This window comes from Aquarana catesbeiana, linkage group LG07 (assembly GCF_042186555.1).
Source record: "Aquarana catesbeiana isolate 2022-GZ linkage group LG07, ASM4218655v1, whole genome shotgun sequence".
Classification (NCBI taxonomy): Eukaryota; Metazoa; Chordata; class Amphibia; order Anura; family Ranidae; genus Aquarana; species Aquarana catesbeiana.
This window is the reverse complement of record NC_133330.1, coordinates 99010547-99033993: the sequence shown is the minus strand read 5'-3', so window position 1 is coordinate 99033993 and position 23447 is coordinate 99010547. Positions and strand designations below refer to the sequence as shown.

The window sequence follows — 23447 nt, the reverse complement described above, 5'->3', positions numbered from 1 at the left end:
CCCTCTGTCTTGACAGTGCTGATTGGCCCTGTGCTGATCACATGCACTCTCCCAAGAAAAAAAAAACCTCTAGCAATACACATCAAATTGAGCATGTGCAGCCTGACTCCTAATGCTCTGTTCTATCAAGAGATGGGTTGGAGTCAGTGGAAGAAGAGGAGGAGACAGGATCACACAGCCTTTTTATACCCAATGCAGAGGCTTTCGTATACTCACTGTGGAACTTGGGTTCCACAGTATACCAAGCATGCTTTACTGCATATACAGACTGATTTTACTGTTGTGGGTTTAGTAACATTTTAAGATTGATATCTGTATTATTTTTAGATTGTTTCCTTGAATACTTTTTCATGTTTCAATAAAACCTGAACTGTTACAAAAAAAAAGAGGACTTTATCCATATTAAGACCTTAAAAATGTTAAATCTGTCTTAATTATAGTTTGGAGTCATAGTACATGTTTATGTGAGATATAAAAACACCTGAGAAGCAGCTTGAATTAAAGTGACACTAAATGAGATCCTTATTTTCCAAAAAAAATCCATACACACCCACTACTTAAAGAGGAACTGCACCTCTGCTCACATAATTGTTAATAAAAACATATTTGCCATTCTGAAGCTTCCCTCCAACCACTTTGCATATTATTTTATATATACTGTGATTCTGTACTTGCCAAATATGCTGCAGAAATCTCCCTCCACTGAGTCTGGCTGCAACCATTTTAACTGTGGGCAGCTGAAGCTGCTGCCTGTTCACTTCCTGGATTTACACAGGCATACAGAGGCACACCTCCAACTCTGCAGCTCTCATTGGCCCTCTTGTGATTCATCCCCCCTCCCTTCCTGGCAAACTCTCACAAGTGAGAGAGCTGTGCATGATGTCATAAGCCTAGGCTTTTTACTAGACAAGAAACAGGAAGTGGGCTGTATAAGGTATTTACTGGCAGAACAAAAATATTTTACTATTCAAAGTTAAAACAACAAGGGCAGAAGATTTAATAGATGGTAAATTGAAAAAACGACTGAAGTTCTGCTTTAATAGTCCTGTATTCTATTTCTCATTAAATTATTTGACTGTATTTCACCTCCTTGTAATGTTCTTCGTAAGCTCCCAAACTTCTTTTCCGTCTCACTTTCATTTGTTTGGAAGGAGCAGTGCATGTTAGTTGCGGTCATATGCACACTACAAAGCCCATGGTCTATAATCAGTTGTCCCTAGTTCATCTTTGGAGCAAGCAAGAGAGGGGGCTACATCCCTATATAGCGTGGAACCATAGAGAGTGAACGTAGCCATACTCTATCAGGAAGTCAGATCACCGCAGCAAAAACAATGAAATTTGAATAATTGGAGGAGGATGAGAGCGGTTGAAGGTGCTTTTTTGAGCTAGAAATACATATTTGAATATTTTTTTTTTCTTTTTAAACCAGAGTTCAGTATCACTTTAACTACTTGAGTAGTGAGCAAATAAAATAATATTAGCTGTAAGTCAAAACAACTCAGGAGCACCTTGTAATTATGCTGCATTTGACTTGGTTTGGGGTCTGTTGTACACGTGCATGAGCCCTGAAACTTTTATTTTTATACATTTATATATACAAAGTATGACATTTTAGCATGTTTTTAATTTTGCAGGCCTTATAATTTTTTAAAGAAAGCGCTGTTGATTCTACTACTACTTCTGATTTTGGCTCTGATGGCTGCAGGTAAGTTTTTGTTTTAATTTTCCCGACTAAAGTTCTACTTTAAGGTTTTGCAAGGGGAAGAAAATAAAGGATTTGAACATACATTCAGGGGCGGACTGAAAACTCATGGGGCCTCCTGTGTCCCCACACTCAAGCCACACCTACACAGGGGGGAGGGAGAGCACAATGGAGGACACTGGACGGGGGAGAGCACACAGGGGGACACTGGGGGGGGGGGGAAGCACACAGGGGGACACTGGGGAGGGAGAGCAAATGAAGATGAACGGAAAAACTCTGGACAGCCGCACTCCAAAGAAAATTTCTTTTGCCTTTATTGAAAAATCGGGATCACACTGTATATACCACAGCAAAGCGATACAGACAGGAGCTGACGCGTTTCACACTACGGAGAGTGCTTACTCATAGCTAACGATCACTGGAATAAGTATCAAATATATACACTGCTTGTTGTAGACCATGTGGCTGGATAATTGTTCAATTAGCTAAACAGCTGATACCCCAGCCCAATCAGGTAGGACTGATAACGTGAGATCTCAACACATGTCTCTGAACAATCCAGCCTGGACTCAAGACAAGATCGTATGATGTGTAAGCAAATTAATAAATTAACATGCAAAGGATAAATGGATATGTGTAAAACACGTCAGTGTAAAGAAAATTATAAGGTAAAAATATGTGAATGAAATGAAGAAAATATATATATACATATATACCTAATAGTGAAAATGTGTAAAATTAATGAATTAAGCCATAAATTAAGCCATAGACGTGTCCAAGTTTGTGTCTGTGAAAACATGACCTAATGTGTAAACATGAAGAAGTAAAAAACAGACTAGTAAGTAGTTCTGTAATGTGAATTAAAAGGATATGAGAAAAATATTACTAGATAAAGACATACACTCAAAATTAAGAGAAAAAAAGGAAACCGTCTCACATATGTATGAGTATAGATACCAATACCAAATGTGTGTAAAAAATTGGACGGGATAATGATTGGGTGATGAGTTTTATCTGTTAGTATTAAAATGTTAGTAAATGTTACAAACAGCATATTCTAACCAGTGATAATAGAAAAATAGATAATAACCATGTATTGATGTGTGCACAGGATTTCCCCTGAATATTAATGAGGCGTTGTGCCAAAAAATAATAAAAAAAATGTTTTAAAAATACATAAATATGTCACACAGTCTCCACATAGAGGAGTATAAAAGTCTAAAAATGTGAAATTATGTGGGCATGGACATGTGAATTATGTGTCAGGACCTCAAGGTGCATAAACCCATGTGATTAAATACCCATAAAAAATAATATAAACATAATTCTAATGTGATCGTGAACTATGATTGAGTTCAAAATACAAGCTATTATCATAAAAGAAGAAAGAATATTATCCCAATACAGAACCAACATGATACGACACTAGTAAGATTACATGAACATATAAAAATATGAAGATATAAAAAAACCTCCGCACATAAATCTATGATGTGCCTACTGAACAGGTGTACCCTCAAATACCCACTGAAAATGGACCTTATTCAAATAAACTAATTTATTATGATGAATTAGACTCCATGTATAGGGAATATGTTTAAAGTTTTAGGTGTTCCTGATCAGGAACATTCCTTAAAAAGAACCACAAGGGACAACCATCCATAAAACAAAAAAGATTCAAATGGGTACGATCAATAGTAATCCAATCCCATTGAATCAAATTGAAAATTGAACCCTCACTGGTTCGTTTCAAAGGCTAAGAGCTACCCAAATGTAAAATCTTCACCATTATATAGGTAACGTATTTAGATGAGCAAATAGATGGGTAAGTAGCTACTGAGCGATAGAGGTAATAATAATAATGCCAATAGGCAAGGGAACATAGCCATGAGAAAATTGGTAGTAGAACTATGTAAGTTCCTATACACGCATCGATAATACACCGACCCGAACTAGTCGTTCAGTTGAAAACAGTCAAACAATAATATCTGGACAATAGTCGTGGTGGTGATCAGTCATTGCGTGAAGACAGCAGGAAGGTGGGCTCACATACCAACCCGTTTACCCTACCTTCAAGGTGATGACAGAACCACAGTCTTCACAGACAGTTGAAGATGGGAAACGGATATGTGAAGATGTGTATGTATCCTTTGTCTATTAACCGGGTTAATGTGCGCACTGGGATATATTGACTAGGCACCCCCTCCATATACACAGATGAGGTGCTAGGGCTGATAAAATTGTGGAAGAAATCTAAATGACACAGAGCTGTGGACAAACACAGCTACCACTGTTTACCACTGTCTCTGATTATGAGAATGTCCTGGAACAAAAGGGGAAGAGGGGGCAAAGCACCAAGACTGTAAACAGTAAATTTAATCATAGTAGTGGGACATATCCCACTTAAAGTTGAGCCCTGACGGATTTCTCGTGTCTAAGGAGAAGATCCAAAAAACTTCACGTTTGCAAAGTATCTGGAATCTGTCACCTCCTCTTTTGGGAGTGATGATTCTCTCGATGCCCTGTATGGACAGACTTGAAACATCTTTATAGTGTATGTGGTTCCAATGTTTGGCCACATTGGTTGGCCTATTTTTCTCTATGTATAATAATGGCATTATTATTACCTCTATCGCTCAGTAGCTACTTACCCATCTATTTGCTCATCTAAATACGTTACCTATATAATGGTTAAAGATTTTACATTTGGGTAGCTCTTAGCCTTTGAAACGAACCAGTGAGGGTTCAATATTCAATTTGATTCAATGGGATTGGATTACTATTGAGTGTACCCATTTGAATCTATTTTGTTTTATGGATGGTTGTCCCTTGTGGTTCTTTTTATGGAATGTTCCCGGTCAGGAACACCTAAAACTTTAAACATATTCCCTATACATGGAGTTTAATTCATCATAATAAATTGGTTTATTTGAATAAGGTCCATTTTCAGTGGGTATTTGAGGGTACACCTGTTCAGTAGGCACATCATAGATTTATGTGTGGAGGTTTTTTTATAGCTTCGTATTTTTATATGTTCATGTAATCTTACTAGTGTCATATCATGTTGGTTCTGTATTGGGATAATATTCTTTCTTCTTTTATAATAATAGCTTGTATTTTGAACCTAATCATAGTTCACGATCACGTTAGAATTATGTATATATTATTTTTTATGGGTATTTAATTACATGGGTTTATGCACCTTGAGGTCCTGACATATGATTCACACGTCCATGCCCACATAATTTCACTTTTTTAGACTTTAATACTCCTCTATGTGGAGACTGTGTGATATATTTATGTATTTTTTACATTTTTTTTTTTTTATTATTTTTTGGCACAACACCTCATTAGCCTCCCTGACGGTATTCCCGAGTGTGGCTCTGGGTTAAATTTCAGCACCATTAGCGGTAACCCCGAGCAACACTCGGGATTACATCTCAGGATCCTGGTGCAGGTTACTTACCTTGTCCCCAGGATCCTGCAATGTCCCCCCGTGCTGTCTGCGGGCTCTGTCCTCTGCCCGAAGCCTCTTTGTGCCAGGCTCCGTTCCCTGAAAGCGTTGTGATGCACTGGGGCGGAGCCTGGCGGCAAATTAAAAAAAATGTAAAAATCATAACACATACAGTACTGTAATCTTACAGATTACAGTACTGTCTGAAATCATTTCACTTCCCTTTTGTCCCCAGTGCTTTGGCCCATGCCCTGCATGCAGTTTTATATTATATATACTGTTATTTCTGCCTGGAAACTTGAGATTGTCCATAGCAACCAAAAAGTGTCCCTTTACGTCAAAAGTGGCTTTAGACCAGCTAGAAAACAGCGATAGTAAATTAGAACACTTGCAGAATTGAGCGAAAGTGAATCGTGGGGAAATTTATTTTATTATTATATTATTATTTTTTTTTAATTATTTATATTTATTTATTATATTATAATTTATGATTTCTTTCTCGAACATCACGGGACACAGAGCCACAGTAATTACTGATGGGTTATATAGGGTATCACTGGTGATTGGATACTGGCACACCCTATCAGGAAGTTCAACCCCCTATATAATCCCTCCCCTTGCAGGGATACCTCAGTTTTTACGCCAGTGTCTGATGGACGTGTAAAGATGTGCTGTGCTGAGCTCCAAAGGGAATATGCTATATCCTATACTGGGGCAAGCCAGGCAGACCGGATCCATTCAAAGTGTCCTTTCTAGGCCGAATTGGATGGTACCCCGGCCTCGTGTCCGAAGAAACGAGGTTTTACCTGTAACGCTTGTCTTTTTAGAGAGCTGGACCCCGCATATTAGAAAATGGTTTTCTAGCCTAATTTCTAGCCGGGTGCTTTACGGGCCCAGAACTGCAGGATCCCCCTATTCATAGGGGGCCCCAGTCTCTGACGGTTTTTTCAAACGGAGCCCACCGTGAGAGGTGAAGATTGGGTCTGTGTAAACTCAGTGTTCATGCTGCACAAGTTTCACAGCGTCTCCGGCCGGCTCACGGTAGGATGGATGGGGGGATTTCTCATGTCTGAATGTTCCCCCCAGGCTAGGGGGAGGCCACAGGGGTCTAGACAGCGGTTATACCGCTCAGGCACCGCCACCCCCGCCGCCGTCTCCGCCATTGCTGTTGTCAGGCTTCACTACCAGTCTCTCTCCCTCCTCCCCCTCCCCCAGCCTTCCTCCTTTGTATTTCTGGAGGGTCGGCTAGCGCGGGAAGCGCTAGTTTTTTTCAAAATTCGAGGGGGGGGGGCGGGACGTCAGCACAGGTGCTTAGACTCCCACTCAGGCCAGCTGCAGGCTATTAAAGTACTCTCTATAGGTGCACACAGCCTTTGGAGAGACACAGACGGTCGCATGTAAGGTGGGACACGGGCATTCTCCTAGGCAGCATTTACTGAAGTAACACCAGACTGAGCATTGGGTAGCAAGGCTTTTAGCCAGATTACATCGCTCAGCAGTCAGTGTTCATTTGTATACCTCACACCTTGTTGCTTTGCACTATGAGTAGAAGAGGTTCAAGCACCCCAAGAACCAGAGACACTAGGGGATCTCGTTCAGGTTCTGAGGGCCCCCTGTCAGCAGCATCCTCCCCCCCTGAAGGGTCAGGGACAGCTAGCCAGGGAGAGCCGTCGGGGTCAGGGGCTACACCTGCTTCTGGCACTTACTCAAGAGGTTTTTTCCTCAACCATTAATGGTTTAGAGGAAAGATTAATGGCTGTGATTACAGCTTCACTCAGTGGAAGAAAACGTACTAGGCCTTCCTCTGTTCCCCAAGACCCTCAGGAAGAGGAGCTCTGGGATAAAGGAGACGAATCCCTTTCAGAGGATCGGGATGGGACGGATGATTCCTCTTCGGAGGAATCGGGTGGAGAGGGACCCTCTGCGACTTCCCAAGAGGAGAAAGTCTTAGTGCAGATCCTTACTGGATTGGTCCGCTCCACATTTAAGTTGCCCCTACCTGAAACTGCTAAAGAATCCTCTTCTGCTTTGGGGTCACTGAAACCTTTCCAAGCAGCTCAGGCTTTTCCTGTTCATAATTTACTTGAAAAACTCATTTATTTTCAGACAAACATTTTTTTCCGCCGAGAAAGTTTTCAACACTTTATCCGATGGAAGAAAAGTTTATTAAAATGTGGGGAATACCGGCCATTGATGCCGCCATTTCCTCCGTAAATAATAGTCTGACTTGTCTTGTAGACAATGCTCAGATGCTCAGGGATCCTGTAGATAAAAAGATGGAATCCTTATTGAAGCATGTTTTTTCCTTAGCAGGTTCAGTGGCTCAACCTGCAGTAGCAGCGATTGGAGTCTGTCAATACTTAAGAGACCATGTTAAGCAGGTCATCAAAGTATTACCTGAACAGCAGGCCCAGGGGTTTGCTAACCTTCCAGCGGCCTTATGCTTTGTGGTTGACGCCATTAGAGATTCTATCGTGCAAACCTCCCGTCTTTCACTGGGGTTGGTGCATATACGTAGAATCCTATGGTTGAAAAATTGGTCAGCTGAAGCACCATGTAAGAAGCTCCTGGCGGGGTTTCCATTTCGTGGTGAAAGGTTGTTTGGAGAGGACATGGATAACTCTATCAAGAGAATCTCTTGTGGGAAAAGCACTCTCTTACCTGTTAAGAAGAAGAGTAAGCGTCCCTCTTTCAAACTGACTCTTTCCCCAGCGCCGGGGGCTTCAGCCTCCAGGCAGTCTCGATGGCTGCCTCCATCTGGATCCAGAGACAAGAGTCAACCCCAGGGACAAAAGAAGTCCTGGGGGAAGAAGCCTACTAGGCAAAACACTAAGACCTCTGCATGAGGGGGCGCCCCCGCTCACTCGAGTGGGGGGAAGACTGCGACAGTTCTCAGGGCTCTGGCAGCAGGATTTCCAGGACAGATGCGTAATCTCCACGGTAACCTTAGGGTACAAGCTGGAGTTTCAGGAATTTCCCTCTCCTCGGTTCCTCAGATCAAGTGTTCCCAGAGATCCAGAGAAGAAGCAGTCGCTCCTTCTAGCGTTAGATCGACTTTTGTCGCAGGAGGTCATTATGATGGTTCCCGCAAAGGACCAGGGATTGGGCTTCTATTCCAACCTTTTTACGGTCCAACAAACAAATGGGGATGTCAGACCCATTCTGGATTTAAGGGATTTGAACCGATTCTTAAGGATTCAGTCCTTCCGCATGGAATCAGTCCGGACAGTAGTCTCTACCCTGCAGGGAGGAGAATTTCTGGCATCGATAGACATCAGAGATGCATATCTGCAGGTGCCCATTTTTCCTGCTCATCAGAAGTTTCTGCGCTTTGAGGTAGGAGGGCGCCATTTCCAGTTTGTGGCTCTGCCTTTTGGAATAGCCACTGCACCTCGGGTGTTCACAAATGTCTTGGCCCCTCCTCTGGCCAGACTAAGGGCTCAGGGTATAGCTGTCATAGCATACCTAGACGACCTGCTATTGATAGACCGGTCGGTAGCCTCCTTGAACGGGAACTTGAGATCCACAGTCAAGTATCTGGAACACCTAGGTTGGATCCTCAACCTAGAAAAATCTTTCCTAAAACCAGTAAGAAGACTGGAGTATTTAGGTCTGATCATAGATACAAGCCAGGAGAAAGTATTTCTACCTCAGGCAAAGATCACTGCTTTAAGGGAGCTGATTCTGGCAGTCAGGACCAAGAAGGGTCCTTCTGTCCGCCTTTGTATGAGGCTGCTAGGGAAGATGGTGTCTTCATTCGAAGCAGTTCCCTATGCTCAGTTTCATTCAAGAATGCTGCAACGCAGTATTCTGTCAACCTGGAACAAGAAGGTTCAGGCATTAGACTTTCCGATGCACCTGACGCATGCGGTGCGTCAGAGCCTCAATTGGTGGCTCATACCCGAAAACCTGCAGAAGGGGAAATCCTTTCTACCGGTTACCTGGATGGTGGTAACAACAGATGCCAGTCTGTCAGGTTGGGGAGCAGTTCTGGAACAGTCTGCGGTTCAGGGGATATGGTCCAAGACAGAGAGGACCTTACCCATCAACATTCTTGAGATCCGGGCGGTATAGCTAGCGCTAAAAGCCTGGACTCTCAGGTTACAGGGCTGCCTGGTCAGGATCCAGTCCAACAATGCCACAGCAGTGGCTTATGTCAATCATCAGGGAGGCACCCGGAGCCGAGCTGCTCAAAAGGAGGTGAACCAGATTTTAGTCTGGGCAGAGATGCATGTGCCATGCATATCGGCAGTTTTTATTCCAGGGATAGAGAACTGGCAGGCGGACTATCTAAGTCGCCAGCAGTTACTCCCAGGGGAATGGTCTCTACACCCCGACATCTTTTGGGCCATATGCCAAAGATGGAGGGTCCCAGATGTAGATCTCTTTGCATCCCAATTCAACAAAAAGATAGACAGATTTGTGGCAAGGACGAGGGATCCTCTTGCATGCGGGACGGATGCATTGGTGATTCCGTGGCATCAGTTCTCACTGATTTACGCATTCCCGCCTATTCTGCTACTGCCACGACTCCTTCGCAGGATCAAGCAGGAAAGGAAGTCAGTACTTCTTCTGGCCCCCGCTTGGCCCAGAAGGACTTGGTATGCAGAAATAGTAAGGATGACGGTGGGTTCCCCGTGGACCCTACCGGTACTCCCAGACCTGTTATCTCAAGGTCCAGTGTCCCATCCTGCCTTACAAACACTAAATTTGACGGTTTGGCTATTGAGACCCACGTTCTGAAGAGTCGTGGGCTCTCAGGTCCTGTCATATCTACCTTGATTAATGCAAGGAAGCCAGCTTCCAGGATGATTTATCATAGAGTCTGGAAAGCTTATGTATCCTGGTGTGAATCCAGAGGTTGGCATCCCAGGAAATATGTCATAGGTAGAATTCTTGATTTTCTACAATTAGGATTAGAGATGAAGCTGGCCTTGAGTACCATCAAGGGCCAGGTCTCTGCTTTATCAGTATTATTTCAGCCGCCACTTGCTTCGCATTCTTTGGTCCGAAGCTTTATGCAGGGGGTGATGCATCTTAATCCTCCGGTTAAAGCGCCCCTAAACCCCTGGGACTTGAACTTGGTCCTGGCTGTGTTACAGAAACAGCCTTTTGAACCAATAAGTCAGATTCCTTTGGTCTTGTTGACAAGGAAGTTAATTTTTCTGGTGGCCATCTCTTCTGCTAGAAGAGTTTCAGAATTAGCAGCCCTTTCCTGTAAGGAGCCTTATTTGATTATACACAAGGATAGAGTGGTACTGCGCGCTCATCCTAGTTTTTTACCGAAGGTGGTTTCTGATTTTCATTTAAACCAAGACATTGTTCTGCCTTCCTTTTTTCCAGATCCCTGTTCTCCGGAAGAGAGATCTCTACATTTGTCGGATGTAGTAAGAGCAGTTAAGGCCTATCTCGGGGCAACTGCTCAGATCCGCAAGACAGATGCTTTGTTTGTGCTGCCAGAGGGTCCCAATAGAGGACAGGCAGCGTCAAAAGCTACCATTTCTAAATGGATTTGACAATTGATCATTCAAGCTTACGGTTTGAAACAGAAGATTCCTCCGTTTCAGATCAGGGCACATTCCACAAGGGCTATTGGTGCTTCTTGGGCAGTGCATCACCGGGCCTCTATGGCTCAAATCTGTAAGGCCGCAACCTGGTCTTCAATCCATACATTCACCAGATTCTATCAGGTGGATGTGAGAAGGCATGAGGATATCGCCTTTGGGCGTAGTGTGCTGCAGGCAGCGGTACTGGGTCCTCAGGTCTGATTGCACCCTTCTTGGTCGTGGTTCCCCCCCCTCAGGTAGCATTGCTCTGGGACATCCCATCAGTAATTACTGTGGCTCTGTGTCCCGTGATGTTCGAGAAAGAAAATAGGATTTTTTAAAACAGCTTACCTGTAAAATCCTTTTCTTTCGAAGGACATCACGGGACACAGAGGTCCCGCCCCTCTTCTAATACACTATATTGCTTGGCTACAAAACTGAGGTATCCCTGCAAGGGGAGGGATTATATAGGGGGTTGAACTTCCTGATAGGGTGTGCCAGTGTCCAATCACCAGTGATACCCTATATAACCCATCAGTAATTACTGTGGCTCTGTGTCCCATGATGTCCTTCGAAAGAAAAGGATTTTTACAGGTAAGCTGTTTTAAAAAATCCTGTTTTTGTGTTTCAAACTTCATCATACCTGGGATATCTACTAGACTCTTGGTGGACAGATATAAGTGTGCTATTGCTAAGAATTACAGGCCTACAATATAAAACGCCAAATTTCTATGCAAAATAATTGTACCGCTTTGAGACGCAAAAATCTGAAATAATCATACCGCCAGGGAGGTTAATATTCAGGGCAATCCCGTGCACACATCAATACATGGTTATTATCTATTTTTCTACTTATCACTGGCTAGAATATGCTGTTTGTAACATTTACTAACATTTTAATACTAACAAATAAAACTCATCACCCAGTCATTATCCCGTCCAATTTTTTACACACATTTGGTATTGGTATCTATACTCATACATATGTGAGACGGTTTTCCTTTTTTTTTCTCTTAATTTTGAGTGTATGTCTTTATCTAGTAATATTTTTCTCATATCCCTTTGATTCACATTACAGAACTACTTACTAGTCTGTTATTTACTTCTTCATGTTTCCACATTAGGTCATGTTTTCACAGACACGAACATGGACACGTCTATGGCTTAATTTATGGCTTAATTCGTTTGTTTTACACATTTTCACTATTAGGTGTATATCTATATATATTTTCTTCATTTCATTCACATATTTTTACCTTAAAATTTTCTTTACACTCACGTGTTTTACCTTTTTTCACATATTATATATTCATGTACACACATATCTATTTATCCTTTGCATGTTCATTTATTAATTTGCTTACACATCATACGATCTTGTCTTGAGTCCAGGCTGGATTGTTCAGAGACATGTGCTGAGATCTCACGTTATCTGTCCTACCTGATTGGGCTGGGGTATCAGCTGTTTAACTAATTGAATAATCATCCAGCCACATTGTCTACAACAAGCAGTGTATATATTTGATACTCATTCCAGTGATCGTTAGCTAAGCACTCTCCGTAGTGTGAAACGCGTCAACTCCTGTCTGTATCGCTTTGCTGTGGCATGTACAGTGTAATCCTGATTTTTTTTTTTCAATAAAGGCAAAAGAAATTTTCTTTGGAGTGCGGCTGTCCAGAGTTTTTCCGTTCATTTTCATTTGCTATACGCATTAGCCAGCACCTGGGGCTCTTCCATTCCAGAGGGGAAGCCTTTATCTCAGCTGACCGGCCTGAAGCAGTGGTATCCCTTTCTCCATTTGGATTTCTGGACTTGGGGAGGGAGAGCACAATGGGGGACACTGGAGGGGGGGGGGAGCACAATGGGGGACACTGGAGGGAGAATGTACACACACACAGGGGGACACTGGAGGGAGAACACACAGGGGGACACTGGAGGGAGAACACACAGGGGGACCCTGGAGGGAGAACGCGCACACACACAGGGGGACCCTAGAGGGAGAACGCACACACAGGGGGACCTTGGAGGGAGAACGCACACACAGGGGGACACTGGAGGGAGAACGCACACACACACGGGGACACTGGAGGGAGAACGCACACACACGGGGACACTGGAGGGAGAACACACACAGGGGGACACTGGAGGGAGAACACACACAGGGGGACACTGGAGGGAGAACACACACACAGGGGGACACTGGAGGGAGAACACACAGGGGGACACTGGAGGGAGAACACACAGGGGGACACTGGAGGGAGAACACACAGGGGGACACTGGAGGGAGAGCGCACACACGGGGGACACTGGAGGGAGAGCGCACACACGGGGGACACTGGAGGGAGAACGCACACACACACGGGGACACTGGAGGGAGAACGCACACACACGGGGACACTGGAGGGAGAACACACACAGGGGGACACTGGAGGGAGAACACACACAGGGGGACACTGGAGGGAGAACACACACACAGGGGGACACTGGAGGGAGAACACACAGGGGGACACTGGAGGGAGAACACACAGGGGGACACTGGAGGGAGAACACACAGGGGGACACTGGAGGGAGAGCGCACACACGGGGGACACTGGAGGGAGAGCGCACACACGGGGGACACTGGAGGGAGAGCGCACACACGGGGGACACTGGAGGGAGAGCGCACACACGGGAGACACTGGAGGGAGAGCGCACACACAGGGGGACACTGGAAAGAGAGCGCACACATGGGGACACTGGAAAGAGAGCGCACACACAGGGGGACACTGGAAAGAGAGCGCACACACAGGGGGACACTGGAAAGAGAGCGCACACACAGGGGGACACTGGAGGGAGAGCACACACACACAGGGGGACACTGGAGGGAGAGCACACACACACAGGGGGACACTGGAGGGAGAACACACACACGGGGACACTGGAGGGAGAACGTGCGCACACACTAACAGTGGGACACTGGAGGGAGAATGCACACACACTAACAGTGGGACACTGGAGGGAGAATGCACACACACACACACACACGGGGACACTGGAGGGAGAGCACACACAGGGGGACACTGGAGGGAGAGCACACACACACACAGGGGGACACTGGAGGGAGAACACACACGGGGACACTGGAGGGAGAAAGTGCGCACACACTAACAGTGGGACACTGGAGGAAGAATGCACACACACAGGGGGACACTGGAGGGAGAACGCACACACCCACAGGGGGACACTGGAGGGAGAACGCACACACCCACAGGGGGACACTGGAGGGAGAACTCACACACACAAACACAGGGGGACACTGGAGGGAGAACGCACACACACACACAGGAGTACACTGGAGGGAGAGCACACACACAGGGGGACACTGAAGGGAGAATGCACACACACAGGGGGACACTGAAGGGAGAACGCACACACACAGGGGGACACTGGAGGGAGAACACACACAGGGGGACACTGGAGGGAGAACACACACAGGGGGACACTGGAGGGAGAACACCCACAGGGGGACACTGGAGGGAGAACACCCACAGGGGGACACTGAAGGGAGAACGCACACACCCACAGGGGGACACTGGAGGGAGAACGCACACACCCACAGGGGGACACTGGAGGGAGAACGCACACACCCACAGGGGGACACTGGAGGGAGAACTCACACACACAAACACAGGGGGACACTGGAGGGAGAACGCGCACACACACACACAGGAGTACACTGGAGGGAGAGCACACACACAGGGGGACACTGAAGGGAGAATGCACACACACAGGGGGACACTGAAGGGAGAACGCACACACACAGGGGGACACTGGAGGGAGAACACACACAGGGGGACACTGGAGGGAGAACACACACAGGGGGACACTGGAGGGAGAACACACACAGGGGGACACTGGAGGGAGAACACACACAGGGGGACACTGGAGGGAGAACACACACAGGGGGACACTGGAGGGAGAACACACACAGGGGGACACTGGAGGGAGAACACACACAGGGGGACACTGGAGGGAGAACACACACACGGGGACACTGGAGGGAGAACGTGCGCACACACTAACAGTGGGACACTGGAGGGAGAATGCACACACACACACGGGGACACTGGAGGGAGAGCACACACACAGGGGGACACTGGAGGGAGAACGCACACACACAGGGGGGACACTGGAGGGAGAACACACAGGGGGACACTGGAGGGAGAACACACAGGGGGACACTGGAGGGAGAGCGCACACACAGTGGGACACTGGAGGGAGAGCGCACACACAGGGGGACACTGGAAAGAGAGCGCACACACAGGGGGACACTGGAAAGAGAGCGCACACACAGGGGGACACTGGAAAGAGAGCGCACACACAGGGGGACACTGGAAAGAGAGCGCACACAGGGGGACACTGGAGGGAGAGCACACACAGGGGGACACTGGAGGGAGAGCACACACAGGGGGACACTGGAGGGAGAGCACACACACACACACAGGGGGGACACTGGAGGGAGAACACACACGGGGACACTGGAGGGAGAACGTGCGCACACACTAACAGTGGGACACTGGAGGGAGAATGCACACACACACACACACACACACACACACACACACACACACACACACACACCCACAGGGGGACACTGGAGGGAGAATGCACACACCCACAGGGGGACACTGGAGGGAGAACGCACACACCCACAGGGGGACACTGGAGGGAGAACTCACACACACACACACACACAGGAGTACACTGGAGGGAGAGCACACACACAGGGGGACACTGAAGGGAGAACGCACACACACAGGGGGACACTGGAGGGAGAACACACACAGGGGGACACTGGAGGGAGAACACACACAGGGGGACACTGGAGGGAGAACGCACACACACAGGGGGACACTGGAGAGAGAACGCACACACACAGGGGGACACTGGAGGGAGAACGCACACAGGGGGACACTGGAGGGAGAACGCACACACACAGGGGGACACTGGACGGAGAACGCACACACACAGGGGGACACTGGAGGGACAACACACACGGGGGACACTGGAGGGAGAACGCACACACACAGGGTGACACTGGAGGGAGAACGCACACACACAGGGGGACACTGGAGGGAGAACGCACACACTCAGGGGGACACTGGAGGGAGAACGCACACACATGGGGACACTGGAGGGAGAACGCACACACACAGGGGGGACACTGGAGGGAGAAACCGCACACACACAGGAGGACACTGGAGGGAAAACGCGCGCACACACAGGGGGACACTGGAGGGAGAACACACACACACACTAACACTGGAGGGAGAACGCACACACACACAGGGGGACACTGGAGGGAGAACGCACACACACACAGGGGGACACTGGAGGGAGAACGCACACACACACACACACAGGGGGACACTGAAGGGAGAACACGCACACACACGGGGGGACACTTGAGGTAGAATGCATACACAAACGGGGACACTGGAGGGAGAACGCACACACACAGGGGGACACTGGAGAGAGAACGCGCACACACACAGGGGGGACACTGGAGGGAGAACGCACACACACAGGGACACTGGAGGGAGAACGCACACACACACACGGGGACACTGGAGGGAGAACGCACACACACACAGGGGGACACTGGAGGGAGAACGCACACACAGGGGGACACTGGAGGGAGAACGCACACACACACAGGGAGACACTGGAGGGAGAACGCACACACACAGGGGGACACTGGAGGGAGAACGCACACACAGGGGGACACTGGAGGGAGAACGCGCACACACACAGGGGGACACTGGAGGGAGAACGCACACACACAGGGGGATACTAGAGGGAGAACGCACACACACAGGGGGATACTAGAGGGAGAACGCACACACACAGGGGGATACTAGAGGGAGAACGCACACACACAGGGGGACACTAGAGGGAGAACGCACACACACACAGGGGGGCACTGGAGGTATAACACACACAGGGGGACACTGGGGACACTAGAAGGAGAACACACACAGGGGGACACTGGGGACACTAGAAGGAGAACACACACAGGGGGACACTGGTTTAGCTGCACAAGGAGCAGCAGAGGAAGATAAAGCTTTGAAACAAATATTCAGCACTCCTGTTTTTTGTAACCGTATTCATATTTTTTGTTATCCCCTATAGGTAATATTGATTATGTCTTTCCTGAGTAGTAATGCAATTCAGTGCATATCCTGTTCTATGTATGCACTTCTTGAACAATTGTTTGAGGGTAAATATTGTTGTGCTGGATGTGAGCGAGTTGCTTGCTTGGAAGCCCAGATTCTGAATCGAAATAGTCAGCTAGCAACGCTGTGGAGTATTAATAACCTGGCGAGGAGTTTGGACCTCACCTATCAGTTGCTGGCTGAGGCCTGTGTAGAGGAAGGTGCAGAGATGAGGTGTAGGATCCAGAATTAGGTAGCTGGGTTACAGTTAGGCGATGGGGTAGAGGGAAAAGCCCTGAAACGATATACCCCAATAACTCAGGAACTTAATATGCAGTCTGCAGGAAAGAAGGGAAAGGAGACATGATTGAAGCCTTTAAACAACATCATGTGGGTGAATAAGGTTCAGGAGGGCACTATTTTCAATATGAAGACAAGATCAGGAAAATGTGGACAGGGCGTCAAACTAGAAAAGTTAAAAACTAATTTTAGAAAGTATTATTTTACTGAAAGGGTAGTTGATGTTTGGGTAGTTGACTTTCAGCAGAGGTAGTGAGTCAGTCAACAGTAAATGGATTCAAACATGCTTGGGACAAGATCTATGCTCAGACAAAAAAGTTAACAAAAAATATACATTAAATTGATTGTAAAGTCTTCTTTGTTATTTTTAACTAAAAAAAAAAAAAAAACATGTCATACTTACCTGCTCTGTGTAATGGTTTTGCACAGAGCAGCCCAGAGCCTCCTCTTCTCGGGTCCCTCTTCGGTAGTCCCGGCCCCTCCCTCTTGTTGAGTGCCCCCACAGCATGCAGCTTGCTGTGGGGGCACCCAAGCCGAGCCACAGCTCCCTGTATCCGTTCAGACAAACTGCGTCCCAGTCCCGCCCCTTTTCTCTCCTCATTGGCTGACTGGGAGCCAATGGCGCTGTGCCGCTGTCTCAGACACTGAGGAGGGGAGTCCCGGGCAGCCGAGACACTCCTGCAACGTTGATGGATCTAGAGGGACTTCAGGAAAGTATTAGTGGGGCTACTGCACACAGAAGACTTTTTATTTTAATGCATATAGTGCATTAAGATGAAAAACCTCCTTCTACCTTTACAACCACTTTAACCTCTTCCTGGCGATTGCCTCCTTATCCTTTAAGGGTTCTAAAAGCTGGGAGGTGAAGACGGGCATTCGGTTGTGATTTGGTTGTCACAGTGGTCACATGATTGGAAAACTCTCGATTGCAAGTATCCATCAGGAGGTTACCAATTTTCCCGATTTACCGATGTAGAGAGCGTGCTGTCAGCACAGTAAGTTTACCATGGACGGCATATGCACAGCCGCTCAGTGTTAAGGCCCAAGGGGTTAAAAGAAAGAAAAATGGGACAGACGCGATGGACCACTTGGTCTTTTTTTTCTTTCGTCATGTTTTTTTCTATAAATATGAATGATATTTGAGAAAAAAGTTCAGGAGTAGCATTGACTGCTCATGTAAGGGTGGGAGCAGGAATATAGACAAGGAGAGACAGATACTGGTGGTAGGGGACACTATTTTTGGAAATACCCACAATACTAACACAAAACAAACTGTTCTGGCAAACCGAATGGGCAGAACGAAAACTTCAGTGACTTGAAGAATATTTTGACTTGGTGGGAGTGTTCTGATTAGACGACTCACATGACAGGGCAGTTAATATTCAGGGTTACACTCTGTAATCATGGGGACAGAATTAACTAAAAGGTCATGGGGTATGCCTGCACATGAGTGGTCTAAAAATAGGAGATGAAAAACAAATGTAGAGTTGTGATGCTGCAGACTCATTATGGCAGAGTCATTTCATAGATTGAAACAGCTGGGAAGCTGGGAAATGTTCTTATTATGGGGATTCCAAATACCCTGATATTGATTGAAATTATGGAATTGCGCATGGAACAAAGGCTCGTGATAACTGGAACTTATTGCATGGCAATTTCACAGGTCACAATTTTGTATTTGTTTACTTTTGTTCCAATTTAAATACCTAAAGAGATTAATCCAGGGATTTATCTTCTTACCAGTGTAGGGTTCAGGGGCGGATCCAGAGTCTAGTCTCGGGAGGGGCACTGCCAGAAAATAAGTTGTTGCTTACGGAACTAAATTTAATGTATAATACAGTGTACAGAGGTCAGTAGGATGTGGGGCAGAGAACAGGAGGTCAGCAGAGCAGAGGACAGGAGTTGAAAGAACAGAGGATAAGGTGTGAGTAGGGTGGAAGACATGGGGCAACAGGGTAATGTACAGGGGTCAGTAGGATGAAGAGCAGTGTACAGAGGTCATTAGAATGTAGGACAGTGTACAGGGATCAGTAGAGCAAAGGACTATGTGTCACCGGGGAGGGGGGTGTCGAGAGGGCATACGCTGGGGGTGTTGGGAGGGCATACGCTGGGGGGGTGTTGGGAGGGCATACGCTGGGGGGGGGTCGGGAGGGCATACGCTGGGGGGGGGTCGGGAGGGCATACATGGGGGGGTGATCAGGAGTGCATACGCGGGGGGATGATCAGGAGGGCATACGCGGGGGGATGATCAGGAGGGCATACGCGGGGGGATGATCAGGAGGGCATACGCGGGGGGATGATCAGGAGGGCATACGCGGGGGGATGATCAGGAGGGCATACGCGGGGGGATGATCAGGAGGGCATACGCGGGGGGATGATCAGGAGGGCATACGCGGGGGGATGATCAGGAGGGCATACGCGGGGGGATGATCAGGAGGGCATACACGGGGGATGATCAGGAGGGCATACACGGGGGGGATGATCAGGAGGGCATACACGGGGGGGATGATCAGGAGGGCATACACGGGGGGGATGATCAGGAGGGCATACACGGGGGGGATGATCAGGAGGGCATACACGGGGGGGATGATCAGGAGGGCATACACGGCTGATGATCAGGAGGGCATACACGGCTGATGATCAGGAGGGCATACACTGGGGGTGATGATCAGGAGGGCATACACGGCTGATGATCAGGAGGGCATACACGGCTGATGATCAGGAGGGCATACACGGCTGATGATCAGGAGGGCATACACGGCTGATGATCAGGAGGGCATACACTGGGGGGATGATCAGGAGGGCATACACGGCTGATGATCAGGAGGGCATACACTGGGGGGGATGATCAGGAGGGCATACACTGGGGGGATGATCAGGAGGGCATACACTGGGGGGATGATCAGGAGGGCATACACTGGGGGGATGATCAGGAGGGCATACACTGGGGGGGATGATCAGGAGGGCATACACTGGGGGGATGATCAGGAGGGCATACACTGGGGGGGATGATCAGGAGGGCATACACTTGGGGGGGGGGGATCAAGAGGGCATACACCGGGAGGGCAACAGGGCAATGTACAGGGGTCAGTAGGATGAAGAGCAGTGTACAGGGATCAGTAGAGCAAAGGACTATGTGTCACCTGGGGGGGGGGTCGGGAGGGCATACACTGGGGGGAATCAGGAGGGCATACACTGGGGGGGCAGTCATAATGCTTTGATGAGTTCAATTTCTCACTGAGCCACATGAAAAGAAGATGCAATCCCATTTGTCAGCTAACAGAACCACTATGCTAAGCTGCAGTAACTCAGCAGACTCAGCATAGAGGTGCCTGTAAACTAATCCACAATGTACTGCTAGAAGAGCTCACCTCCAAAAACATACACTCGGCTTCCTCTGCTCAGCTGCTCACACCTCCCTCTTTCAGATGAGCGTGATCTCGGGGATAAGGGACATCCCCATCCCGCCCACTCAAGCAGCAGCCTGCAGGAGAGAGGCTGAAAAACTGCTGGGGGAGGTACAGGGGGCGGAGAGTGCAGTCCTGAGGTTTCTGAGCAGTAATTCATGCTTAGAATGGCCGCGAGTTGTCCCAACCGTGGCTCTGGTTACCCTGGGCGCGCTCGGCCTCGGAGTCTGCAATATTTTCTTGGGGGGGGGGGGGGAGCAACTGGATCTGCCCCTGGTGGGGTTAGTAAAGATGTTTTTACCCTCTTACAACAAATTGGCTTATGCTTGTAGGGCAGGGGTAAGCAACCCCTGGCACTGGTCCCGCAAGCGGCACACGAAACCCTTTTGCCGGAACTCGACTCCCTTCCCAACAGCAGAGCAGTCCAGGGAAGGGTCAGTGAGATGCTAATGCATTCCAATCTCACAATTCCCCATGCCGCACCTGCAGTGGGGTGAAGGCACTGTGCCCCACACATTGTAAACAATAGGAATCATTGGTTATTTAACTTTGTTGTAGCTGCGATCATCAGCTTTTGTGATGGGGAAGAGATTGGGTCCAGTTCTGCTAGGGGGGCGGTCCCTGTTTCCTGCTAGCCCCGCCCAGCATCTAGAGGAAAATGACTCACTTGGTTGCCACTACCAATCTCAAAGAAGGAGGGATTTCACTATGATTGAGAAAACCACAATCAGGTGACAGTTTTTGAAATTACTGTTACTGAAATTACTGAGCTTCTGGGAACTTTTATGGAAACTTATATATTTTTATATATATATATATATATATATATATATATATATATATATATATATATATATATATATACGACAAAAAGGGTTTGCTGCACAAAAATGTTTTGAAGAACCATGTTTTGAAGAAGGCGTGATCTGTATTAGCCCGAAATTGTTACGATGATGGCCTATATATTTTGGATGTTATGATTACATTTTTCATGAAAACATTTTTGTGCAGCAATCCCTTTTTGTCATTTCCTATAATATAAGCCTTTGGGAGGGCTTGATTGCTTGCACTTGTTACTTTGACCGACATGCACCTCACCCTTCTGAACTTTTATATATATATATATATATATATTATATATATATATATATATATAATATTACAGTCCTCAAATTTCTTCTCGCAAAAAAATGTGAAGAGTGGAAAATGAGGGCTTGCGAGCTGGGCTGGGGATGGTTGGGAGCCGTTCTCGCAGCAATCACCACGGGGGGGAATAGACCATGGAGGAAGAGGAGAACTGCGGGATCACAGAGCAGGATAGCATGCTGTTACTGCTTACATTACAATTGTCTCCGCTCTGCTCGACACAGCCCCGCCTCCTCCTGACCTGTGCCTGAGATAGACAGAACGCATTGGACCGGCGTTCTGTCGTTCACAGGTCAGGAGGAGGCGGGGCTGTGTCGAGCAGAGCGGAGACAATTTTAATGTAAGCTGTAACAGCGTGCTATCCTGCTCTGTGATTCCATGGCTCTCCTCTTCCTCCAGTCATGCATTCCTCTGCCCAGGCGAGGCTGCAATGGTGGGCACAGTGTGGCTGCAATGGTGGGCACAGTGTGGCTGCAATGGGCGGCACAGGTGAGGGGCTGTGCTGAGGGGCACAGGTGAAGTTGCACTGATAAAGTTGTTAATATTTATTTTTGTAACTTAAATCTGCATAAAACATTTAAGTGTCATTTCATGAGATAATTTATGAGGGCGTGTTTAGGGGCGGGGTAGGGGGTTGGGTGGGGCACTAATGGTGAGTAACCATGGAGGCCTGGCTAGTAGCTCAGGACTTGCAATTTTGAGCCCTGTGTGTGTGTGTGTGTGTGTGTGTGTATAGATATATATATCTACACACACACACACATATATAGATAGATAGATAGATAGATAGATAGATAGATAGATAGATAGATAGATAGATAGATAGATAGATAGATAGATAGATAGATAGATAGATATAGATATATGATAGATAGAGATATATATATATATATATATAGAGAGACACACACACACACGGCAAAAAAGTATTTAGTCAGCCACCAATTGTGCAAGTTCTCCCACTTAAAAAGATGAGAGAGGCCTGTAATTGTCAGAGTTCAGAGGTTGGGAGTAGGTGATGTAGAGGTTGGTAGTAGTAGATGATGCAAAGCTGAGGGGTCAGTAGTAAGTGTGTATGTATGTATATATGTATATATATATATATATATATATATATATATATATATATATATATATATATATACATACATACATACATACATACATACATACATACATACATACATACATACATACATACATACATACATACATACATACATACACACACAGTGGGCCAAAAAAGTATTTAGTCAGCCACCAATTGTGCAAGTTCACCCACTTAAAAAGATGAGAGAGGCCTTTAATTGTCATCATAGGTATACCTCAACTATGAGAGACAAAATGTGGAAACAAATCTAGACAATCACAAACCTCCCATCAGCAAGGGCATTGAAGATGAAATGTGGCTGGGTCTTTCAGCATGACAATGATCCCAAACACACCGCCCGGACAACGAAGGAGTGACTTCATAAGAAGCATTTCAAGGTCCTGGAGTGGCCTTGCCAGTCTCCAGATCTCAACCCCATAGAAAACCTTTGGAGGGAGTTGAAAGTCTGTGTTGCCCAGCGACAGCCCCAAAACATCACTGCTCTAGAGGAGATCTGCATGGAGGCATGGGCCAACATACCAGCAACAGTGTGTGACAACCTTGTGAAGACTTACAGAAAACGTTTGACCTCTGTCATTGCCAACAA

The 23447-nt window shown here is 47.0% G+C and overlaps 1 protein-coding gene across 1 annotated transcript in view; it reads left to right on the top strand.

The window, feature by feature from the left end:
- Nucleotides 1-23447, top strand: part of SUN2 (Sad1 and UNC84 domain containing 2) — a gene marked incomplete in the record, with an annotated part of 201639 nt that overhangs the window by 68159 nt on the left and 110033 nt on the right. Inside the window, 1 exon segment of the mRNA XM_073592532.1 lies at nucleotides 1635-1705. Coding sequence (XP_073448633.1) covers nucleotides 1635-1705 — 71 coding nt within the window.